Below are 22,053 nucleotides of genomic sequence, written 5' to 3'. Positions count from 1 at the left end.
AAAATGTGTGAATGAGGTGTCTAAAATCTCCTCTACTAATCTTCCTCTACTGTCAAACCATAAACTTTCCAACATTTTGGATTTAACTGATTATCAATATCTTAAAAAATCTCAAGACAGTTGTATTTAATTTCATTATTATAATGTTCCTTCCTTGAGCTCAATCAGTGAAGCTCTGCCTCTTTGGCTTGCAGTAAAATACAATATGTGGGGTATAAAGCTCTATTCTGCTAATGCTTTAATGATCCCCACAGGGAAGACTTCTTTTTCTTTCCTCTTCCACACTAAGGTCAGAGGTCAGGGTCAGCTACAGAGCAGCTTCCCTGGAGGTGGAATCCAATACATCCATGTGTGGAAGGGGAGTCATTGTTCTTCTCAGGGTTTGGCTGAAGGGCTTTAACTTCTCCCCACTTGAATGGTGGTCCCTGCCCCCCCCCCCCCCCCCCCCCCAACAGTTATGGCGCACATGTTAGTTAAGATCGGATCAGCTGCTGCCTAAGTGACCCCCCTTCAGTCCCCTAAGGGCGTTTTGAATGGAAGTGGCTCTGGGTGCACCCACGCAGAGGAAAAGAGGGTGAGGCCTGGGGAAGGCAGTCCAGCTGTGTCCATCAGAGACCAGCACCTGAAGAGCACAAGATCCTCCATCCCAACCTGCAGGTAGGAGCTTCAACTCCTTAATCTTTAGAGCAACGTGTTTTTCTGTGAAGCTGGTTAGAAAGTGCAATAGCTTGAAGTGCTGCTGCGAAGCGTTAAACGTGCACTGACAGGATTATTGTCACTTGGTTTCTTCAAAGTACCAAAATAGAGATTGACTGATTACATAGTGCATCTGCTGTGTGTCAGTATTTATTACATTATTCCAAGATGATCTGTTTGATTTGAATGATGGGAATCGCTATTAAGGGTTTGACAACAAATATTCACTAAATGCCTCTTGACGCAAATCTTTGTCTCATGTGATAAAAGAAAGAAAAAAACACTTTCATGGTTTTATTTGTGGCATGAAATAACGTCGTTCCCCCCATACTGTGCAATGGCAGCGTAACAAACAGCAGACACCATCATGACAGACATTCTGGGCATTCATCTTGGGCAGCTTTGGAGACTCCAAATCAGCTGCGAGTCCATGGCGTGCGTCATTGCGCAGCGGCGCGTCCAGCCCATAGCGGTTAATGAGAATCCGCTGACAGAGCACAACCAGTTGTTTGTACGGGCATTTGTATGCGCGGATCAGCAGGTGCTTGTCCTTAAAACAAAACTGGATGGAAGTCTCGATTACGACCACACCGATCTGAAGGAAAACTCTTGCCTTACGGACTCTTATTTTGCAGGATGCGCTGACATACATGACATGCTCGCGGCGATCGGCAGTTACAGGTAAAGTTCAGGTTTAAACTTAATTGCTCTGGGTGATTTTTAAAATTTAAAATTGTGGTAGAACCTGTTCTTGTTTGCTGCGCCTCAAATGGAGACGTATGTTTTGTGTTTTCGTGCGCTTTTTTTTTTTTCTCACGAGCGCGTCTCTAGAGCGTGCCATCTACTGCAGGCTGGATACCAAAGTCCGCTGTGCATTTAAACTTTAAAGTAAAGAGTGATCTTTTTTTAAAGTCCGACAATCTGTAAAAAAAATGTTACTGCGTAGTCAACAATTCCAGGCTTATCACGCCGCTACCTACCAGCCAAATGCATGGATTGTGTGTGTGTGTGTGTGTGTGTGTGTATGTGTATATATACCCACGCGCATCAGTGCGTGTGCGCGTCTCCTTTCCTAAATTGTGTTGCTTTCAATTAATTTCGGCTCTGGAAGCTGCTGGTGCGTAGATGATGCTCTTTCTTAATGTGAAGGGGGTTAGGAGGTTAACAAGTGTTTGCTTGACCACGCAAGCCGTTTAATCGTTGATTGATTTTTCCCTTAGGCCATTTTTTGGACACTGTGATCAGTTTATAATAGGAAGAGTATTCAAGTGCTCCTACTGTGGTCAAGCTAATAGAGCAAACTGCAACCTTTAATTGGGCACAGGGGTGATTTTAAGGATGACAGTTATGAAAGTGACAAGAAGGTGAAGGTCAGGGATGAATTTAATAGAAACCCCTCAGGGTGCTGTGTCTTTATAGGCAGTGGAGGATGTTACTGGGATACATAAATGGTGAATTTATCAAAGTTAACCTATTACAGCCTGTAGACATTTCCAAGCCATTATATCCAAGTGTATTAGATGCCTCTTATCAATGGTGATGCTTACTTTGGCCACTATTTACCCAGCAGCTCCGCATTAGATAAAAACAGTTAAGCTGTCAAGTCAACAGAAAAAATGCTCCCAGCAATGCTATGACTCCACTGCGATAAAAACAGTAATTAAAATCACGCTAATGCTCCGTGAAGCCTTATGGTGAGTTTCCCTGAGTCCTCCTCTAATTTGTCGAACTATATTTACCACAGCGATAATGCCTGTAATCAGCAGAATAAGCCCAGATTGTAATGCAGAGTTAATTTGTGCAGATTTTTGTTCACTCGTTGGGTATAAACTGCCAGCTGTCTTTCAGATATAGCTCTCAGCCGTCACAAGAAGGCAAAGGAAGGGAGAGGAGTGAGATTTACATAAGTAGAGAGTTGTGTGGAGATAATGGAAAGGCTCTCTGTTATCACCAAAACTCCAGAGCAGTGCGTGGTATTTTCTTTTCCCTCTCACATGGACAACATAGATGGATTAAAAAAATGTCAGTCTTAAACAACACATTGAAGTATTGGCACGGCTGTGCCTTAGTGAACATGTGCCAGCATTGTCTTCATTTTTCAGTTTTCTCTCTCCGTATTGATTTTGTTGCTCTCCCCTCTTGCTTCTTTTACCTGCTTAGTGACTGCTTTCTGTGGTCCAGCTAAATGGGAACATTGCCCCATGTCACTGAAATGGGCATCTAATGATTCATCTCAGCCGTTTGACTCAGATTTTCTGGAGCTCATCTCTTATGTCAGACCTTATGTTTTTTGTTTTTATGCAGAGTTATAATTTAGACTGGCCAGGTTTATTTGCAGTGCAGGTGCACCCTGGCAGCACTTTGAGTCCATTTCTGGCTCATGTCTAATGGGACTTTGCCTTGACTCAGTAGCACAGTGTCATGTGTCATCAGTAATGTAATCTGATGGCACAAGTCCTCCTGGTATTGTCCCTTCACGAGCTGTCACAGTGTCCAGATGCATCTTCAGATCAACTGGTTTCCCTCAGGCTTTACTTCTCAAGGATTACATGTGATAGAAATATGGCCCAGAGGCCTTGTGCTGAAGGACCATGGAAGCTCTCAAGCAGTCATATACTGTAGGTTAAGTTTCACTGGACTTTGAGTGAGTCCAATGCACTAAAATGTCTTGAAATTAATCTGTACTTGTCCACCGATCAACTGAAGCTGATCTGCAAAACAAACCTGCTCAAATCTAAGCCACACCTTGTTAACTGTTCCACATCAAGAACATCTTTGGCACATACTCCAGTTCTCCTCTAGAAATCTTTAGGGACATATCTATGGTGACTTGTAAATGGACGAGAAACATAAGAGACAGAGTTGTTAGAGCATGAATTGCTCGCAACTGAGCTTCTTCAAAGCCATTTCAAGGCCACATGGAGCCTGTATAAAGTAGTAGCCTATACCAAAACCCTCGTCTTTTAACTACCCTACTAATGGGACGACCATCAATATTAAGGATTTTATCATCTGCAAAACTATATAATACAGTGCCCATGTAGTATAGTATACATACAGTAGGTGAGACATCCTGTTCTCTCAAAGAGCCTATCACAGAACACAGGAGCTCTATCAAAAGGGATGATGTAACTACTCCTGCTGCAAGACACTTCAATGAAATGAAACACCCCATTTCATCTGTGTTTTCTATAGGCAAGAGAAGTCATTAAGCCCAGCCAAGGACGTAGTAATGCCAATTCTCTCAGAAAAAAGACGGAAGCATTTTGGATGTTTTTTTTTTTAATCTCAAAAGCTTATTTCCAGGAGGCATGAATGAGTCCTTCTCAATTAATGAGTTTTTATAGTGGTGTTTTGTGACTTCTTCAATATGTCCAAATCCCTTAATTATGCGCTTTTATAATGTCATTGTTGGTTCTCTTATTTATTATTGTTAAGAAATCCTAGCTTATAGCACTTTGAAAACACAAAGTGGCACATTTTGGGTAAAAACCTCCTCTATGTCAGCTTGGGCACCTCTCCATAGATGAACCTCTGTTTATAGATGAAATACAGTGTCACTCACTCACCATGAATCTCATCAATGAAAACTATGACAAAAATATTTAACAGCCTATTTCACCATGAAACCGAGGTTAATGTTACCATTATTTACACATAAACGTTTCACTTTAGTTGTTTCATACTCATTAAACAGTTCTTTGTAATGTGTTATATGATGAGGGTCTCACAGAAAAAGCTGTTATTTATGTTACAAGTGTGGCCTATCCATCTCTTCTGATTCCTCCTGATCATTCTCACCGTCGTGATCACTGCTGTAATTGCCAGCCTGCACACTGTTGTATGTTTGAGCAGCAACATTGCTAGCTCATCCCAATAATAATGCAGAATGATGGACCCTAGAGACCTGTCTGGGATGATGAGGAATAGAAGTCACTCAGAGCCTGAAATGAAGCTTCTAAACCCGCAGATGAAAACAAGGGGGGAGAGACTTTCGCCTAGATGAAATCCACAGAGTCCTTAATGTTTCTATGAGACACTACCATGGTGTGTTGGAAAGAGAAAAGGAGACGGCACAAGAAAGAAAGTGAGACTGAGGGGGTGTCCGTCGGGAGGTGAGCTGAGGAATACATAGAGTTGAGATACTTTTACATAATAAAAATGTTGGTTAGACTGTGGCAAGAACCTTAAAGACCCTACACTGACAACATCACTGGGAGACTTTGATAACAAAGATGAAACTATTCTAGCACAGAGTGAAACGCTCCATTACTCTGTTCCATCACTCTCACATTAGTGATTCTGTTAGAGCTATTTTTGTTCCAGTGTACTTGTGGAATCGCCAAAGAAATTTTAAAGATCCAAAAAAAAAAAGGAAGCTGGACTGAGGTTTGGACGGTCTGGATGTAAGGAAGAATGCCTTGATATTGTGTAAAATGTTAACTTTTGTTTTGACACTCATGATAAAAGATTGTATTCATCCTTGTAGTCTTCCTTATTAGCACAATTATCCATTTTTGACGTCAGATATTCTCTTTTTCTTTCTGTCTTCTGTCACCTAATTGTAATGTATTGTCTTTACAGCAGCATGTCATGTGGCTGCTTAGTCCTGCTGACTGACACTTCGAAAAGGACCCTGATCACTTTGATTATAAGAGTTACGAGAATGTGACAGGAGGCCTGGGCTGTTTGAAGTCCATTTTGGTTTTGATCATCTCTTTGTTCACCTTTGTTTCACTACCAGACTGGATGGGTCAGATACAGGTGGAAAATGATTTGTCTGACACCATTTCAGGCCGGTGACTGTCTCATTAACTGTTGAAAAAAATTGCACTGGAAGAGTTCAAGCTGTTTGATGATCCAAGCTGATTTTTTGATGGGAACTGCTAGTTTATGGTCCTGCTAAAAACACTGGTAGATGAGACAGGAATCTCCTAAACAGAACATCCTGCCCTCACTGAAAAACATAAACCATAAGCTGATGAAGCCAGCTTATAATGAACATAGCAGGATATAACTATCAAAAGGTATGCTTACATGGAGCCTAATATTCAGATTATAATCACTGTAAAAGATCAAACAGAATAAAAATGCTCCAAACAAATCCTAAATCCATTGCAGAAACCAATCAAAAGAAAACCTCCATCATGTAAAACATCATCAATAAATTCAGTGTTTTCCTACCAGTTGCATTCTATCATGACGGGCTGCTGACTCAGGTATTGTTAAAGCAATCTATGTTTCTTTACAGATAAATGATCCTAAAAACTGTTTAATTTGGGGAAAATGAAAGCACTGCTAGCAAATTGGTATTCATTACTGGCAGGTACACTAAGTTATGGGTTCAGTATCTGTAAAGGAAAAGATGGATTTGTGGATTGTGAAACCCTGGACGTAAAGTGACAAAAAAAAGAGCAATGAAAACATGTAGCCATGGACTGAGTCCAGCATCACTTTCTGTTTGTACCTTGTGCAATGTAAAATGTGTACATAACAAACATATGTACTACTGTGTACATATATTGTATGTAATGCAATATGACATGGCAAGGAAAAGTAGTGTCCTACCCTTTATCTTTCATAGATGTGGAAATAGGCGTTTTTCACAGAAAACCTTTGACTCGTGACAGTAAAACAAGCACAGGTGTACATAATGAGACTAATGATGTCTCTGTAAGCTAAGTTGGTGAGCCAGCATGCACAGCAGAGCCCTGCTGTAATGAACTATAGCCATAATTAATGTTATTAGTTGCACCTGTGCTTTTCCAGCAATGACATGTCAAAATATCTGCTGTGAACAAGGCCTGTTATTGCTATGGAACATTACTACTACTACTGGCTGAAGACTAAACTACTGACTGTTTGTTATGTAGATAGAGTAGGAGAGAATATGTGAGCAAGGAAGACGTTTTGGACACAGCCATGGTTTGTGTGTTGGTCTATTGTGTTTTTATTCACATTCTTTTTTTTTTTTTTTAGCACTGTTAGCTAGCTAGCTGACAAGCTAAGAAGCACTTTAAATACGAGAATAACAATGTAGCTAGGTTGTTAAATGATGCTTTATCTTAATATGTGGAATGCTTACTTGTTTTTACTGGTTTGTAGCTTGTGCCACATGTGTTGGCATACAAATACAGTGTTAACATGTTTTGTTGTTAATGTGACAGTGATGGTTAGCTACCCAAGTGATGATGTTCTTCCCCTGCTGTAGCAGCTTTGGTGCTCACCTGTTAAAGTCAGTTTCTTAATGCAGGAAACACTCTCCTGTTGTATAACGTGGGTTTATGAAATGCAGGTTACAATGACAACCAAAACATTGCCGTTCAGTAAGCCATGGTTATGAAGGGAAAAAATGGGAATAAGTGAATTTCGGTGTGGACTTGCATTTTGGGGGCCACAAAGGTTGATATGCTATTGATGTGACTCATCCATGATGCCTGGGATAAGTACCTTGAAGAGCAACAAAGGAGAGAAAGCCCAGAGAATTAGATGAAGTGACTCAGTTCTGCCTGAAATATCTTTTTATATTTGGTGCTGCCCTTTTCAAGTCAGCTTAAAATCAAATTGTCAGTAGTTAGAGTCACAGCTGAAAGACAGGCTTCACTTTCGAAGACTGTTATCCATCCTCCCACATTGGAGCGTCCTTCATCAGGATGGTCACTGAGCTTGGGCGCATGCCAGGACAGATTTAACAAACAAACATGGGCTGAAGAGTGGAGATATCAGTGCATGAGCTCTGCTTAACCCGGGGAAAAATCATGGTCTCATCTCCTAAAATAACAAATAAGCAAATTTGGTACTTTGAAGACTTGGATTAAAATAGTGATAGTCAACAGTCAGTTCTTTATATGGATGCTTTAGAAGTGTGTTTTGGTCAGAGGCTGTGTACTGTATAAGTGCAATAAGGCCACAAAGGCTCGTCTGAAAGTTGTGTAATTAATTTACTTTTGATAAAAGATCAAAAGGTTTTCCACAGACAGTGACAGATGAATCCAATTACACATGATAGACAAAAAATAAATTATGTAGCCTAGAATTCTCATTTACTGTCCGACCCATCACATCTGCTCCCTGAGTAACTAGGGCATATACTACACACAATGAGACAAACAATCTTATGTTCAATATTTCTTTATGATGGCACACAGGTTTTTAAGCATACCCCCGATTACAGTGTGCTGTAATGTACTGACTTGGTTCTTTGAATACAGTTCAATTGCATATACAGATAATCATTTAGTGTAGTGATGAAAAGGATGAATAGAATTTCTAATGCATGTACGTAAAGTGTTTAACATGCAAATAGTAGTTTCTAATTTGTATTTGAAGGAGCAGGAAAATATCTTAATGTATTTGGTATTAAGATAATCAAAGCAGCTGGATTTCTCATAAGTGAGAATCCATCTTGCCAGGGTCCAAGGTTCGGACCATCAGCGCCCTATGAGAGAGGAACCATTGGCAGCTACAGACAAGTGACTGTTCTGGTATTCATAAGAGAACCATTTGCTGACACGCTAACTAGATTCCACTCGCAAAGCTAAATAGCTTTCAAAGCTCCTCAGACTGTGGTTTGTTGTGTTTCCTCTTTAGCGCTCTCCTATATAGACAGATGTAATAGACAGATAGTTCCAATCACCTGCTATGTATTTTTTGAAAGCACCTGCTCTTTTCCAAACAGTTTCCAACAAAGACCTTCCCAGATGGTTCTGTGTAGCCATCCATGTGATGCATAAAGGTTAGCAATAAGCTCTGTATTTTTAGTAAAAAACACCAAAATAACTTTTCCACTAACTAATTTGCAGCCCATTTTATACTGTTTGGGCAGAGCATAAACCAGTGCATCAGTCCTAAAGTAACCCTGCTATTTTTTTTTTTTTTTAACATTCCTTATGGAGCTTAAATCACTCTGAAGTGGTGCATTTTTGGGTACAAATGGAGTACATTTGCTCAGTCTGCTGTGAATGACAGATCAGCGAAGAGGTGTGTGCAGTAGAATATGATAACTGATGTTTTTTTCTTTCTACTGCACAGTACTGCAAAAAAATATTGTATTAGCAATAGCTCTAAATTTTAAAAGGGGTTTTAATTATTTTACATGAGGGTGATTTCCTGTATTACTCATTTACTGACTTTGCTGGAATAGCACACACAGTCTGTTAGGCTAGTTTTTAGATGTGGGCTCTCACAAGGGAAAAATAGCTGTCATGCTAAAATTAATTGTGTTACCTGTTGTTTGATCACTGAGTCTATTAAACCTGGGTGTTATTCGTATGTGAAATCCTGCTCTTTTAATATATTCTGTGGTTGCAGTATGTTGTAGATTTCATTCTCTTATTTCTTTCTGTCTGCACTTGTATTCTTTTTCTACATTTTGCTCATGACTCATAATGCAGGACAGCTGAATGAGCATGACTTCAGTAGTGAGTGAAAACATCAAACATCCCTGCAATTCTGTCAGGATCAGTCATGTCATCATTCACCGCGGTCCGTTCGCCTGTGACAAAACTGACAGCAAAAACAGCAACAGTGTGTAGGCCATACTGTATCTTTGCAATGCTTTCTCCATTTATGACCAAAGTTGGTCATAGGTCAAGCATGTAGACGAGTCCTGATTGTAGCTATGTGCAATGTGCTCTGCTTGATGCGTGCCCACTTGGCTACAAAACCTGTAGCCTGTAACATTGAAAATAATCTAAAGAATATCAGGAATTTTAACTGTATTTTGTCACTGTAATATATATGTGTTATGTTATACATGTCAATTACGTAGACTACCATGAGTACAGCACATAAAGTCATTATTGGTGTGGTGGTAAATTCCGTTGTCAGCTGTACAGTCGTGATGCCAAGGTGTGTTACCAATTACACTGGATGTTTTTCAAGAAAAGACATGTCAGCTCAATAGCTGCAGATTAGAAGTGTTACCTCTGGATGCTGCCACCCTCATTAATGTTATCAGGTTCCCTTTAGGCATTGGGTTTAAATCTGAGATATCGCCACATAGATGCTTTGCTTTTCACTTTCACACCAAATCCTCCACCACTGTCTTGTCGGTCAACTCTCCTCTCATCACAGGATAAAACACTGTCTGTGGTGCAACTCTGCTCTGCTGATGCCCGGAGCAGACACTTTCAGTATAACTAGTACTGATAACTAGTGTAGTTTTTCACTTGATGTCCGTGGGCGATACCACTGATACACAAAAATGAACCAAATGGATTTTATGTCCATAAAAAAATGAAAAAATACAGTGGGGCCTGTGGGCAAGTTATGTAATTGTTGTGTGCCCGTGTAACCCCAGTAACAAAGACTACTGTGGCAACCATGTTGTATTTACCCCTAGCAGTGATAATGCCTCATCTTAAGTGCTGCAGAGCCATGCACTTAGTGTTATGTAACCAGACCTGTAGCCATAAAGGTAACATCACCACCAAACAGGTCTCACTGCAAACCTTACATCACTGTAAAGCTACTTTTTAACACCACAGCCAGAGAAGTTTGCTTTCAACTTGACATTAAATATTTCCTTAGCCCAGCTTGCTGTCCACGGCACTCAGGGCTCCTTGTTTAAGTCATTCTGGTCTCTTAAGGTATTCGGCCTGCTTTTATCTTAAGAGAGGCAGCGAGGGAGGGAGCAGGAACAAGAGGTCTCTCTGAAGGAATCTGCAATATGCTTTATTACTTTTCACCCAAGTCTGGAACTCTGTGCCAGACTCAGAGTAGGGGTGAAGTCATTAACAAGAGGTCATTAGGCTGTTGAGAGAATGTCTCTCGGGTATGTCAGTACTGTAAATGGCTGCAGTGTGATTTAGAAATACGCCCAGATTGTCCCATGTTTCCGTGTCTGTGAAAGAATCTGTGAAAGATAACCAAGTGGCACAGAGAAACCATTGTTACCTTGGTGATAGATATCATCTCAGTAGAAAAATATTTTTGGAATTGTAGACTGTAAAGATTAAAAATAGGAAAGGGGTCACAGACCACCTGTGATGCCTGCCAGCGGAGAAAAGAAGATTTAGAAGTCACTGGTCCAGTAAAAGTACAGTGTTGCATCTTTGTTAGGATGCACTGGACAATATTGCTTTCAAAGGGAGAAAAATCCTTTTTATCTATAGCTACTCTCATCACATCTAAATTGCATGTTTTCTATGTGCTCTTTTTGCAGATAAACTCCACCTGGTGTCTCCACTCCTTCAGCAGCCATGGCTTTCTCCATATCTGGAGGGACCGCGTTCACCATTCTCCTCATTTGCAGGTAAGACCGCTCACAGAAGGAGAAATACAACCGCTGGGATGTGTAGCCACACAGCTATCTTAACGGGCAAGAAGCATAATCAAGTCGTGTCAGATTGTAATTTGTAATAACACCAGAGCATTGTATGAGGATAGAGAGAGGTACTCAGTTGTATCATTTTCTTGTGAACCATCAATACTCAATAACAACTCCCCATGCATCAGACAAGAAGCATTGAAATTCCATCGCCACGTTCATGACACTGCTGAGCAGAAGCGATGAGGCAGGATCCAGCACCACATGCATCAGTCATTGCATACAATTGGTGTTATAATCCCTGCAGAGGTCATACGGAGAGAATGATGGGATGTTTTGGTGCACATTTGTCTGTTACCGTGAAGAGAAGCCTCTCCTCTTCTTACAGTTTATTTTCAAAGCACAGAATGCACTTTGCACATATTAGATAAGGCAAACCCTCTGGGTCCCACTGAATCCTGCTATAAGATATTCTCTGTTTAGTGCAGGGCCTCTTTGCACAATCAGCTCTGGGATTAATGTGCTGTAGCAGGTTGCCTGCTACACTAGTATGTTGCCAAATGCATCTGCTTTCAGTGTAGACGCAATATGCAAGATTTGGGTCATTCAAGCATCAAATGACTTAATTTCATGAATCTGTGAGCTTTCAAAGATCCCATGCAGATTACTTTTACATTGATCATTGTTGTGTTTGAGTGAACTGTCTATGTGTAATGACACTGCATCCACTGCACTGTGGACATCAAAGCACTGAAGCTTGTCAGTCAAGGCTTAGAAAGGCATAAGAATATGAATTTGTACAAAGCATCTTGCTTGTCAATTTATCAGTGCAAAAATGTGATATTATTTTTGAAAGAATGACTTTCAAATGTAACTTTAGCTATCTGTCTATCTACCTCTCTTTTTATTTATTTATGTAGCTATGCTATTTGCTAGCCGCCAAGTTCTGCAGACTCATTACCCAGTAGATACCCAGAGATATCTCAGAAGTAGACATTGTTTTGGGTCCAAATTATATTCAATCTAATGAGCTGGGGTAGGTTCCCAATGCCCATAGGTCGATGACTTACGCCAATTCAAGCAGACTCGTTCTCAGCACTGAGGCCATTCTACATAATAACTGCATGAAAAAAGCACGTTTTATTTTTATGTGAGCAAAAGGTAAAAAGCATGAAGTACAGGGCAAATGATGTGTATTGCTGCTCTTTTGCCAGAGCAATGATTCCGCTGCCAGTAATGGGCTTCTATCTCTATTTGGGTCTGTTTGGGCTGCACTTGATTGGTCCTAATTATCCTCTGGTCTATTTAGGCTGGGTCTGACTGTCCTCCATAATCAACATCAACATGTTAGCATTGTTATTTTGAGTATGTTAGCATTTAGCTCAAAGCACAACTGCGCCAAAGTACAGCCTCACAGAGCTGCTAGCTGGTTGTGGACTCTTAGCATTAGCGGATAAGGTTTGGGTAGGTTTTTCTTCATGTCCATTTTAGACCCATGAAAACCTTTATTCAGAAATAATATACAATACACAGTATTCATATGTAATACATAATAACATGAATGAGAAATATATGCAGCTGACAGTCTCTATAGCCTACACTTCATGCAAAAGCATTTCCAAGTGTCAGCGTCATTGACTCCCATTTCAAATAAAAACAAAAGGCTTAGTGTGCAGCTTTGCCTTGTGATGCTCAATCACTTCAGCTTGTGTTCGGAACTGCTCTTGAAAATAGAGAAATTACGTTTTTTCTTTGTGTCAGTGCAGTGATGTTCAGCCCAGCATGAAAACACTGTTTTTTTGAAAATTTAAGATAAATTTAGTGACAAGTGACCCCTTTGAGTTTTCACCATCAAATGTTCATAAGTACTCTGGTGTGTTTCATTGATAACTAATAGTGTTTGATAAACATAAACTAATCCTGAGTATTTAATTATGAAAATTAAATGTTGAGCGATTGCAAATGGTACCAAACAGCTCAGTACATAATTGGTATGACCTCCGTGACATTGTGTATGGAGACCCTGAAAAGTTGATTTGCCATGCTCTGCAGCCTATCAGCAAACCCTCTCAGTGTGAGGCACTCAGCTCAGAAGCCTTGATAGCTTTAGGGTGATTAGGAAAGACTGCTTGCCCTCTGCCAGCTGAATACAAATGTCTTACACCCATTTTCACCATCATACATACATTGATCCAACAGCTTTATGAAAATGACCTATGACCTTGAGAATGCTGAAACTGCCAAGACCTTCACCTCTGAACAAATGAGTACCTTGTTACGGGTCACAAGTTGCTACAGTGGAAGCTCATAAAGGGTCATGAAAGCCACACATTCTTCGAGCAGAAAATGCTCACAGGGACATGAATGGCCTGTTTGAACTCTGTGGAAAGACTGATGTCTTGCTTCATGATGAGAATACAGTATAAACCCAATATAGATGAATTCCAAATGGCTAATTCTGAAATGCTTGTGTGTAAATCTTGCCTTAGATATTTTCCATTTCTCATGTTGCAATGGCTATCACTGAAAACCCGGGCAGCACTGGAGCACTGTTTTTCCTCATTGAATGAAAAGAATAAAGTAAGAAATTCAAGAAGAGTGGCTAAGGATCACAGCTAAACTTGTTATTAAAAAAGCAATTACTTAGAATACATAATGAAAAAAAGAATGCTGAATCTGTCTCATCTGAAGCGCAAGGCCGTGGCTTTGGTTGCATATGAAGTATTTAATTGACTGATTGTTGACTAAAAGAGGCAATGGTGCAGATCTCACACACGCTTCAAAGTCACTTTATTTTTTAATGCATTGATTAATTTGTTCTAACCATTGATGGTGGTGCCCTTTGCAAGAGTTAGAAAGTCAGTAAAAAACAAAGGTATATAGGTATAGGTATAAGGTATTAATACAAGAGCCTTTAAAAATGCTTAAATGGGTATTTATGGCTACATATATGATATGGTATGAGACAAAAGCAAAAGCTGCATCTCCCTGGCAAAAAAATGTACTAATATCATTCAGTACTAGCTTTCATGCAGTGAGGAAATACCACAAAATGGATATGCTATTCATGAATATGTAGCCTGTGTAACAGTTTTGGTCCATGTACTTGGGTTGAGGCAGTCTGGAGAGTGTGGAGAAATGGAGAGGAGGCAAAAAAATCACATCCACACAAGCGCTGGGACTTCCACAATACTTGTCGTTTTTTAACTTAATACACTTCAACCTTACCATACCCGGATGGATAGCTCTATCCCATCATACATTAATAGGCATCCACTTTCATCAAGATGCACTGCTTACATAAAAAGTAAAACAAAGCGCAGACTGATGACGCAGCCTCTCTCGTATGTAGGTAACACAGCATGTCTTAGGCACATTTCACAATTTCGACTGTTACACCTGAAATCCAAGTAATAAATGTGGATAGTTGATTAATGTGCTTAATGTGTAGCATTGGAAGTGAAACTTACTTTGTCCTGTATTTAGGTGCTAAGCTAGTTAGCATGCTAAAATTTGAGGCTAATGTTACATCCAGCAAAGTCACTGTGGAAAGTCTAAAAGCAGTAGATGACACCCTCCAAACTCTTTCAATGTCAAGTATCACTCTAAGTAGCACATAAAGCACACAGCCTCAGCATCACTATTCAGAGGTTAGAGTTTAGTCCAATTAGTATAATCCATGATAAAGTCAAAAAATGATCTGAAGAAAGTATTCCATATAGCAGTCATCTAATTTTACAACTATATGATCAAATGTGAATTTCTTTGTTAGAACAGCTTCATGGTAGAAAGGGTATATTTATATATTTGTAACCACACTGCGTTCCTCTGCAAGTAATTTAGCAGCCCACATTTACAAACACAGGCTGCAGCATCAAAGCAGTCATGCTTGATTTCTCATTTAATCTCTCTCAATAGAGGCTTAATAATATAAAGTAGCACGATAATACTGAATATAGGCACCAATGGTTTCACAGCACTGGTTACAGAAAGCATGGATAAAATTTTACCGAAGCCTATTACAGGCAGATTAAAGGCTTATGCTATGCTCTTCTTGCTTTTACTGGAGAAACACGACTTACTCCTGTATAGAAATCCATTTCATGTCATCTTTCTTTATTGATTGTCACTGGAGAGATTAGTGTACCCCTATGCTCAGATAATTACATGACTGGATTGTCTGAAACCTGACACCACAAAAAAGAACATTTCAGAGGTACATGAGGAAAATTAAATGACTTTAAATAATATTTTACTTGTGTAATATTGAGTTTTTTTAATGTTAAAAATCGCGTTTTTAGTGTAACTATATCATATCTATGAAGAGTTGTTCAGATTATGGATTAAAAGAAATTTTCAGTTTTGGGAGTATTTTACTATTTCTGTTCTTAAATCAGAATCAGACAATGTCGCTGGATGCAGTTTGAAGGTATGTTCAACAGTGAGAGAATGACATTAGACTCCAACAAATGATATGGCACATTGATTTGGAAGAGTGATCCTCAATGTTACTGCTTTTGACAAGTTAATGCTTGAAGCTGCTCTCTCTTGTCACTTGTCAAGGGTTACCAAACTATAACACCACTGATGTTTCAGAACTAATGCCACGGCCCATTTAAAGTTTGACTGAAAGACAAAAAACACATAAGGTCAGAGTTTAGCCTTTACACAAAGTGGCTTAAAACTGCAGCCAGGGATGTTGCAGTTATTGCACTTGTAACCATAGAAACGCATCATAACCTATGTTACTACACCCATTATTTTGTCAGCGATTATACTAAAAGCTTCCAGGATTTTTGCAATGAGGGGTTGGTTAGAAATAGGTCTTCACTTAATGACAGCTGAAAAACCTCCTATTTTCTAAGGATTTCAGCAGCTTTTTTCAATTCCATTAAATACTAGACTGCATTTTTAAGTGGTCAGATTATACAGTTGTGCATTTAGCACCACTGAATTGATATAAAATTTGTTGTTCCGTCTCGAGTCAACTATCTTGTGTCAGAGGAGAGGTCAAGGGAGAAGTCTTTAACAGTGAATATTTATATTTTTCACTCAAAAAAACCACAGTGCCTCGTTTCTCCAGAGTTAAATAATGAGGCAATGGAGATTCTCTTAAATTTCACAAAATCCATTTTTCTCTTTACTACGACAGCTGTTAGTAATTGCCTTGTCTCGCCCATTTTAAATTCATCGTTTATCACTTTCTGCAGCAAAGCCAACTGAAAACTAGTTTTTCATGTTCATTAAGTTTAATTGTAGGTCCCCTATCTGGAACAATATCTTCCCTCTGTTGGGCTCCTCTGCCGTTTTCATTTCCACAGAAGTTAGTCATGGTGCTATTGTCACTGAATTTTCTCACTCTAGACCGGATTATTCTATAGTGTTCGACCTTCTGAACCATGGGCTGGATGTACTGACTGGCCTCTGTATTTCTGCAAGACTACTTTGTCCTCAACTGACAACAGATTTCTTGGGAACAATACAAACACTTGATTTGTGAAAGTAAATGTGAATTTATTTCGCTGGCTGTTTGGACTGCAGGAAGTGTCCCAGAGGTCTAAGAATTAGATTTCTCTTTCTCTTCTTGACAGGGTTAAACATATTCTATTAAACAGAGTCTTCTTTAACAAATGATTGATATTAAATTTGCATGAGGAGTTGATCTCACTGCCTGCTGCAGCAGATAAACGAGACAGATGTTCCCATTTAGAAGTGTGAGGTTTTAGGGCATGTGATTTGAATTCTAATGTTTAAACTATAATAGTCATTTGAATTTTGTGAATTTTCATAACTAGAACATGCATGCATTTGTTCAGCTAATCCTTTTCCTGCCATTCCAGTCCTGGCCACTGGCACCCTCTCCATCCCAGTATTCCCAGGAATTATGTTCCTATAGGAATCCACACCTCACAATTTACATCCAGTGCCACTACAGGATATATTGCGCCTAAAGCCTCTTTTACACTGGTTAAAAAAACCAGACCTGCTGACATTGGACTTTTGTCAAGAATGTAAAAAGGTACAACAGCATTCGCTAAAGAGGTCAAATGATGCATTGGCTCTGCCTCCAATCAGCCGTGATGTAAACAAGACTTATGCAGTGAAATGGAAGGTAAGGTTTGGCTGTTGCATAGGCTCATCCTATAACTTTAAAAATTCTTGTTTCAGCCTGATAAGTGAGTGTTATTCATGAGGAAGTGTACATTCATGAGAGTTCATCATTATCATTACTGACACCCCTAAAACTGCCATACAAGGTCTCCTGTTCCACTCTGTGGGCAAGTATAAAGAAGACTTCAATACTATCACATCTCCATACTGTCTTTCATACATGAGACAGCTGTTAGTTTCCCATTTCAAACTGATGATTAGTGTTGATTCTTTCATCCATGACTGTTCAACCACCCGTGTTTATTATTGTAACCATGACAAAGATCATCTAACCTTGAGGAAGTAGTAGTACTAGTAGCAAACCAAGCTGTTTTCCTAAAAGAGTAGTAGTTTTTTATTTGGCCTAAACCAAACCAAACTGGAACCATTCCTCAACCTTGACTGCATGTTTATTATTGTTACCATGACAACGGGTATCCAGTGTACCTGCCGCTGGTCCGCTCTTGTGGTTAACACAGAGGATAAGAGCTAACAGCCTACATGGTTGTTAAGGCCGGAGGACTTGTTTGACATTTCAGGTTGTGTAGTCGGAAATCAGAGGCCATAAAAGATGTAGCCATGTCAGTAAGTGGTGTTAGATGACCCGAAACAAGAATCTGTTACAGTACAGTAAACAGCTGTCAATGATGTGATCAGAAAGGAGCTGTGCTATAACAGAAATGAAGAGGAAATGTTTGACATAAACATCTCTCCAGAGCAAATTGGTCCATGACTAATATAAAAGGCAGTAAAATTTGAATAACTGTGTTGCACTAATTGTATTCTATTTTTACCACCGTCCTTTCATTTCACCTTTATTGTTGCTTTGTTACAGAAAACATGAAATTATGAGATGACATATGGCAGACTGTGCGTGACTGCAGAAAAGGGTACAAATCCTATAAAGTTCAAAAGCTACCACATCTCCTTTTCCTGGTTAGAAACCTTCATCTCTGACATAAACTGGAAAGGTCAGCACTCCATCTCTTAGACAGCATTAAATCAAACAACTACGGTGTCACTTACAGCCTGCAAGCTACTATTCCACTGTCTCAATGTGACTGAATTTAGTTAAGTGATTCAGTATCCAAAGAGAAAATTTAAAGAAGTAAGCCTGTACTGTATGTACAGTATCTGTTCATGAGCTCCTCCAAAGCTCCAAGGTCCATTTCACATTACAAGACTACAAAGCTGAAGACACGGATAAGGCTCTTATTACCATGATAACGCTTTGTAGTGTCATTTTAATTAATACTAACCAGAGATCTTATTTTGGCTCTTCCTTTGAGCTCTAAAATCTTAGAGCTCGTGTAGAAGAAGATTTAATAAAGAAGCACTTGCTTGCTTTAAGAGGGATGTTACTGTAGCAGATAGCTTTTCCCATCAGACAGGGACTCTAAACTCAAGATCATAGACATTTGCTTTGTATCTGCCTCACAACGAAACCACTTTCTCAAGGTTAAAAGCCACTTGCAAACTGATTGTCATGCATCTAATAGACTCACACACCACAGCTTTAAAGTCTTCACTTCCTGATGATCCCAGGATAACGCTCAAGAGTAACACTGTAATTGAATCACTCTGAGGTCACAGAAAGTTCAGGCCAAGAGACTTCACGAAATCTCCCCAGTTTTCACAAGTTGGCGACATCCAGTACAGCTCTGAGTATCACTCACGTTCTGTCATTTCGCTGATGATTGGTTGTGGGCATGAACACCGCAATCATTCAGTTACACACATTACATATTAACCATTGACAAAAGTCACATTATTTTTAGTATTCTACAGGTATAAGCTGTGTCCCAATTCAGGGGCCGCGTCATTTGGAGGCTGTATTTGAAGAGCGATTGCATCAGAGCAGCGAAGCAAGGCTGTCCCATTTTGAAGGCTCCTTCAAATGCGGCCTTCTTTTCCTGGGCAACAAAGGCTCCAGTGGGTGGGTCCTTTGTGATCCCAAGATTACTTGCGTGAGAGCCTGAGGATCACACTTTTAAATGTAAGTATTGGGTTTCAGCTCAGTTGAACAGCTAACTGTACAACTGTTAAAAAACCAAGGGCCTTAAAACCTCAAGAGGTTGCTAGGCAACAGGAGCGGTGGTTTGTGAGGCAATGGTAATGGTGGACACAGCTGGGGACGCGAAGTGGGAATCCTTCGTAGGCCAGACTGTCTCATTTCGGTTTGGCCTTTGTGGTCGACCGCGGCCTTCGTAGACCTCATCCTCCAAAGGATGCAGCCCCTGAACTGGGACACTGCTTTAGAAATAGTAAAGAAAACATTATGGTTTAACAAGCACCCAGCCTACGGCTTACAGGACTTTACTGAACATTAACAACTAGCTTCACATCAGCCCCTGTGTCTGCACCCAGCACTCCAGACGTCCTATCCTCACAGTGAAAAAGCAGCGTTCTCTCTGAACAAACATACAGCATAACATAACAAAACACCAGAGGACTCTTGATCAGTTTGATCAGAACAGATTTCAGCTACAAAGGCTCAAACTTCTCCACAGTGAAAAGAACAATGACGGGAGACAAAGTTCACTAGTTAATTCACTAGTTTTAATTTCAGTATTTTTAGCTTTTAACAACAAAGGATACAATTGTCTCCAAAACATCCCTCTTTTTGTTCTCATAGTCGCTTCTGTCACTTGAACCCCAAACTACAGTACCAGAAGGGACTTTTATTAACTTTTTTGCTGATGGCATCACAAATTTGAGTCTTCTCTCTAGTTTCTAATGTCTGCAGTCTGCAAATTACTATTCCAATCAACTCTAATTGCTTTCCATTTCCCTGGTTGAGGATGTGTTTTCCTGTGAAATGAGCTGGTAAGCTGGAATTGGCCTCCATGAAGAAAATCGCTGTTTTGTAAATGGTACAGTAGGTATAACCTCTAGGTAGGGTGATAAAAGTTTTGATAAATGCAGTTGCACTTTAACAGGAAAACCAAACACTCAGATCTGATAAATCTGATAAAAGTGATATTAATGATCCACACTTTTTCAGCTCGTTTACCAAAATAAAAACGTTACAGGTGTCTTGTGTGCTCTTTCAGGGAAGAATTTCTCTTCAAACATATTGTCACTGAGAAGGATTTAGCTTCCAGGCTCCAAGTGTTCTCCCTTCAAAATTCCTTTTGCAGAATATAAATGCTTCGCAGTGTGGAGACTTTATGCAACTTTCTTTCTTATTTCTTATTTTTTTCATCAAAACTTAAAAACAACTATATTAAAGAAAATGATGCATCTCAAAATCCTGCCCAAGACATTTATCTGCACAATGATAGTAGGTTGGTGACTTTCTTTTAGAATATAATTAGACTTTTATTATACTTGGAATTATATTACTCTGCAAAATAGTAAAGAACTCTATTAAGTGCTGCTTGACGAACCCTGGAATACCCTGGGGATCTGATTTAATGTGTCGTCTCATGGTTGTGACAAAACTGCTGCCAACTTATTCTTAACTCTTATGTTCTTTGTCAGCAGCTTAACTTGTTTCTGACAGCCTTTAATTGGAGAGTCGGGGGTGGTGGAGGAGGTGCTTTTAACCTGGACAAGTTGACAACTGCGAGGGTATTTAAACATCTGTGTGTGGTTGATCTTCAAATGGTTCTGGCTTCACAATAATAATTTCAACCATGTTTCAGACTTGTGCGATTGTAAATTTACCTGCAGTGCAGTGCTGGTGTATTGTGCATTCAATTTTGGCATGGTGGCTCTTATTGGCAGTTTTTTTTGTTTTTTTTTACATTCATCCATATCCAAACACATATTCCCAGGGCTGAAATAAATTAACATTCACACTTTTAGTTTTTTATAAGTTTGTCATATGGAACCTCACTATTCCTAGCTCACACACGGTTGTCAGTACAGTAACGTTGTTTACACCATGACGGCTCTGAATTCAGCATAAATTTGCATGACTCTTCCCTCACTTACGTGCGGACATGTTCGGATGAGGCATCCATTAACAAGCTTGTTACTCCGTCTCGGCTGGCGTTGAAAGGAAAACACAGTTAATTATTCTGCTGATAGGATTTTTCTGGATGGTTAAATTTTTCTTCATAACTAATCAGTTTTTTCCTTGGTAATGGCATTACTCTGTAATGGACAGGAAAAAATGCTGAAGTAATTATAGTTTACCCACAAAAGCATAAAATGTATCTTTGATGATTTCCCTTAATGAAAATCTAACTTGTTGCAGCTGGCGTCTACAGTTTCTGTCAACAGAGCATCAAGCTCCAGTGTAATCTTTCAGTCCATTTCATTTGATTTAGACTCTTTCAGCCAAGATTTGATGTCATTAAATTTCAGAATCTGCACACAGTTTAGTTTTAATTGAAAGAATTTGTTTCCAAGGGTTGGAGGTAAAAAAAAAAAAAAAAAAAACCTTCAATAAAGTAGTTTTCATAGTTCAACTTGATTCACTTAAACAAATCAATGGATCATGATATATCAGTGTTTATTTTTACTAACCTCCTTCAAGACATACTGAGTATATGCCATATATGTTCTGCAGTCGAAAAACCAAAGCTGCTTATTTGATGGCGATGTGCAGTTGTTTCCTTGATACTGTTTCTTGTTGACCTACAGCATCAGTATCAGAATCAGTAGTTCCATATTTTGGGAAATATGCTTATTCACTTATTTTCTTCCATACTGAGAGTTAGAGAGAAGATTGATACCACTTTCAAATCTGTCCATTAAATATGAGGCTACAACCAGGAGACTGGAGTTAGCTGAAGTTAGTTGTGACTAAGGGTCAAATATGAAAGAGGTATCGGTCTCATATAACTCTTAACAAGAAAGCCAATAAGTGTATTTCACAAAACACAGAACTATTCCTTTAAATAGATAAATTAGTTATTGGATGATCAGACTGATTAAAATTAAATGGACTGCCAGTGTTTAGGCTATTGCTAAAATCAGACTACACA

General features: G+C 39.4%; 1 protein-coding gene across 1 annotated transcript in view; it reads left to right on the top strand.

Moving 5' to 3' along the window:
• Positions 1-1,229: 1,229 nt before the first annotated feature.
• Positions 1,230-22,053, top strand: part of LOC111220677 (gamma-aminobutyric acid receptor subunit pi-like) — a 46,142-nt gene continuing 25,318 nt past the window's right edge. The window contains exons 1-2 of the mRNA XM_022743850.1: positions 1,230-1,377; positions 10,862-10,951. Of these exons, the coding sequence (XP_022599571.1) occupies positions 10,899-10,951 (53 nt within the window). The 5' untranslated portion in view covers positions 1,230-1,377; positions 10,862-10,898. The remainder of the gene's footprint in view (positions 1,378-10,861; positions 10,952-22,053) is intronic.

The sequence above is a fragment of the Seriola dumerili genome, unplaced genomic scaffold (genome assembly GCF_002260705.1).
Source record: "Seriola dumerili isolate Sdu_G_001 unplaced genomic scaffold, Sdu_1.0 BDQW01000073.1, whole genome shotgun sequence".
Lineage (NCBI taxonomy): Eukaryota > Metazoa > Chordata > Actinopteri > Carangiformes > Carangidae > Seriola > Seriola dumerili.
Note: the sequence above shows the minus strand (reverse complement) of the source record. Positions and strands in the feature narration are given on the sequence as shown.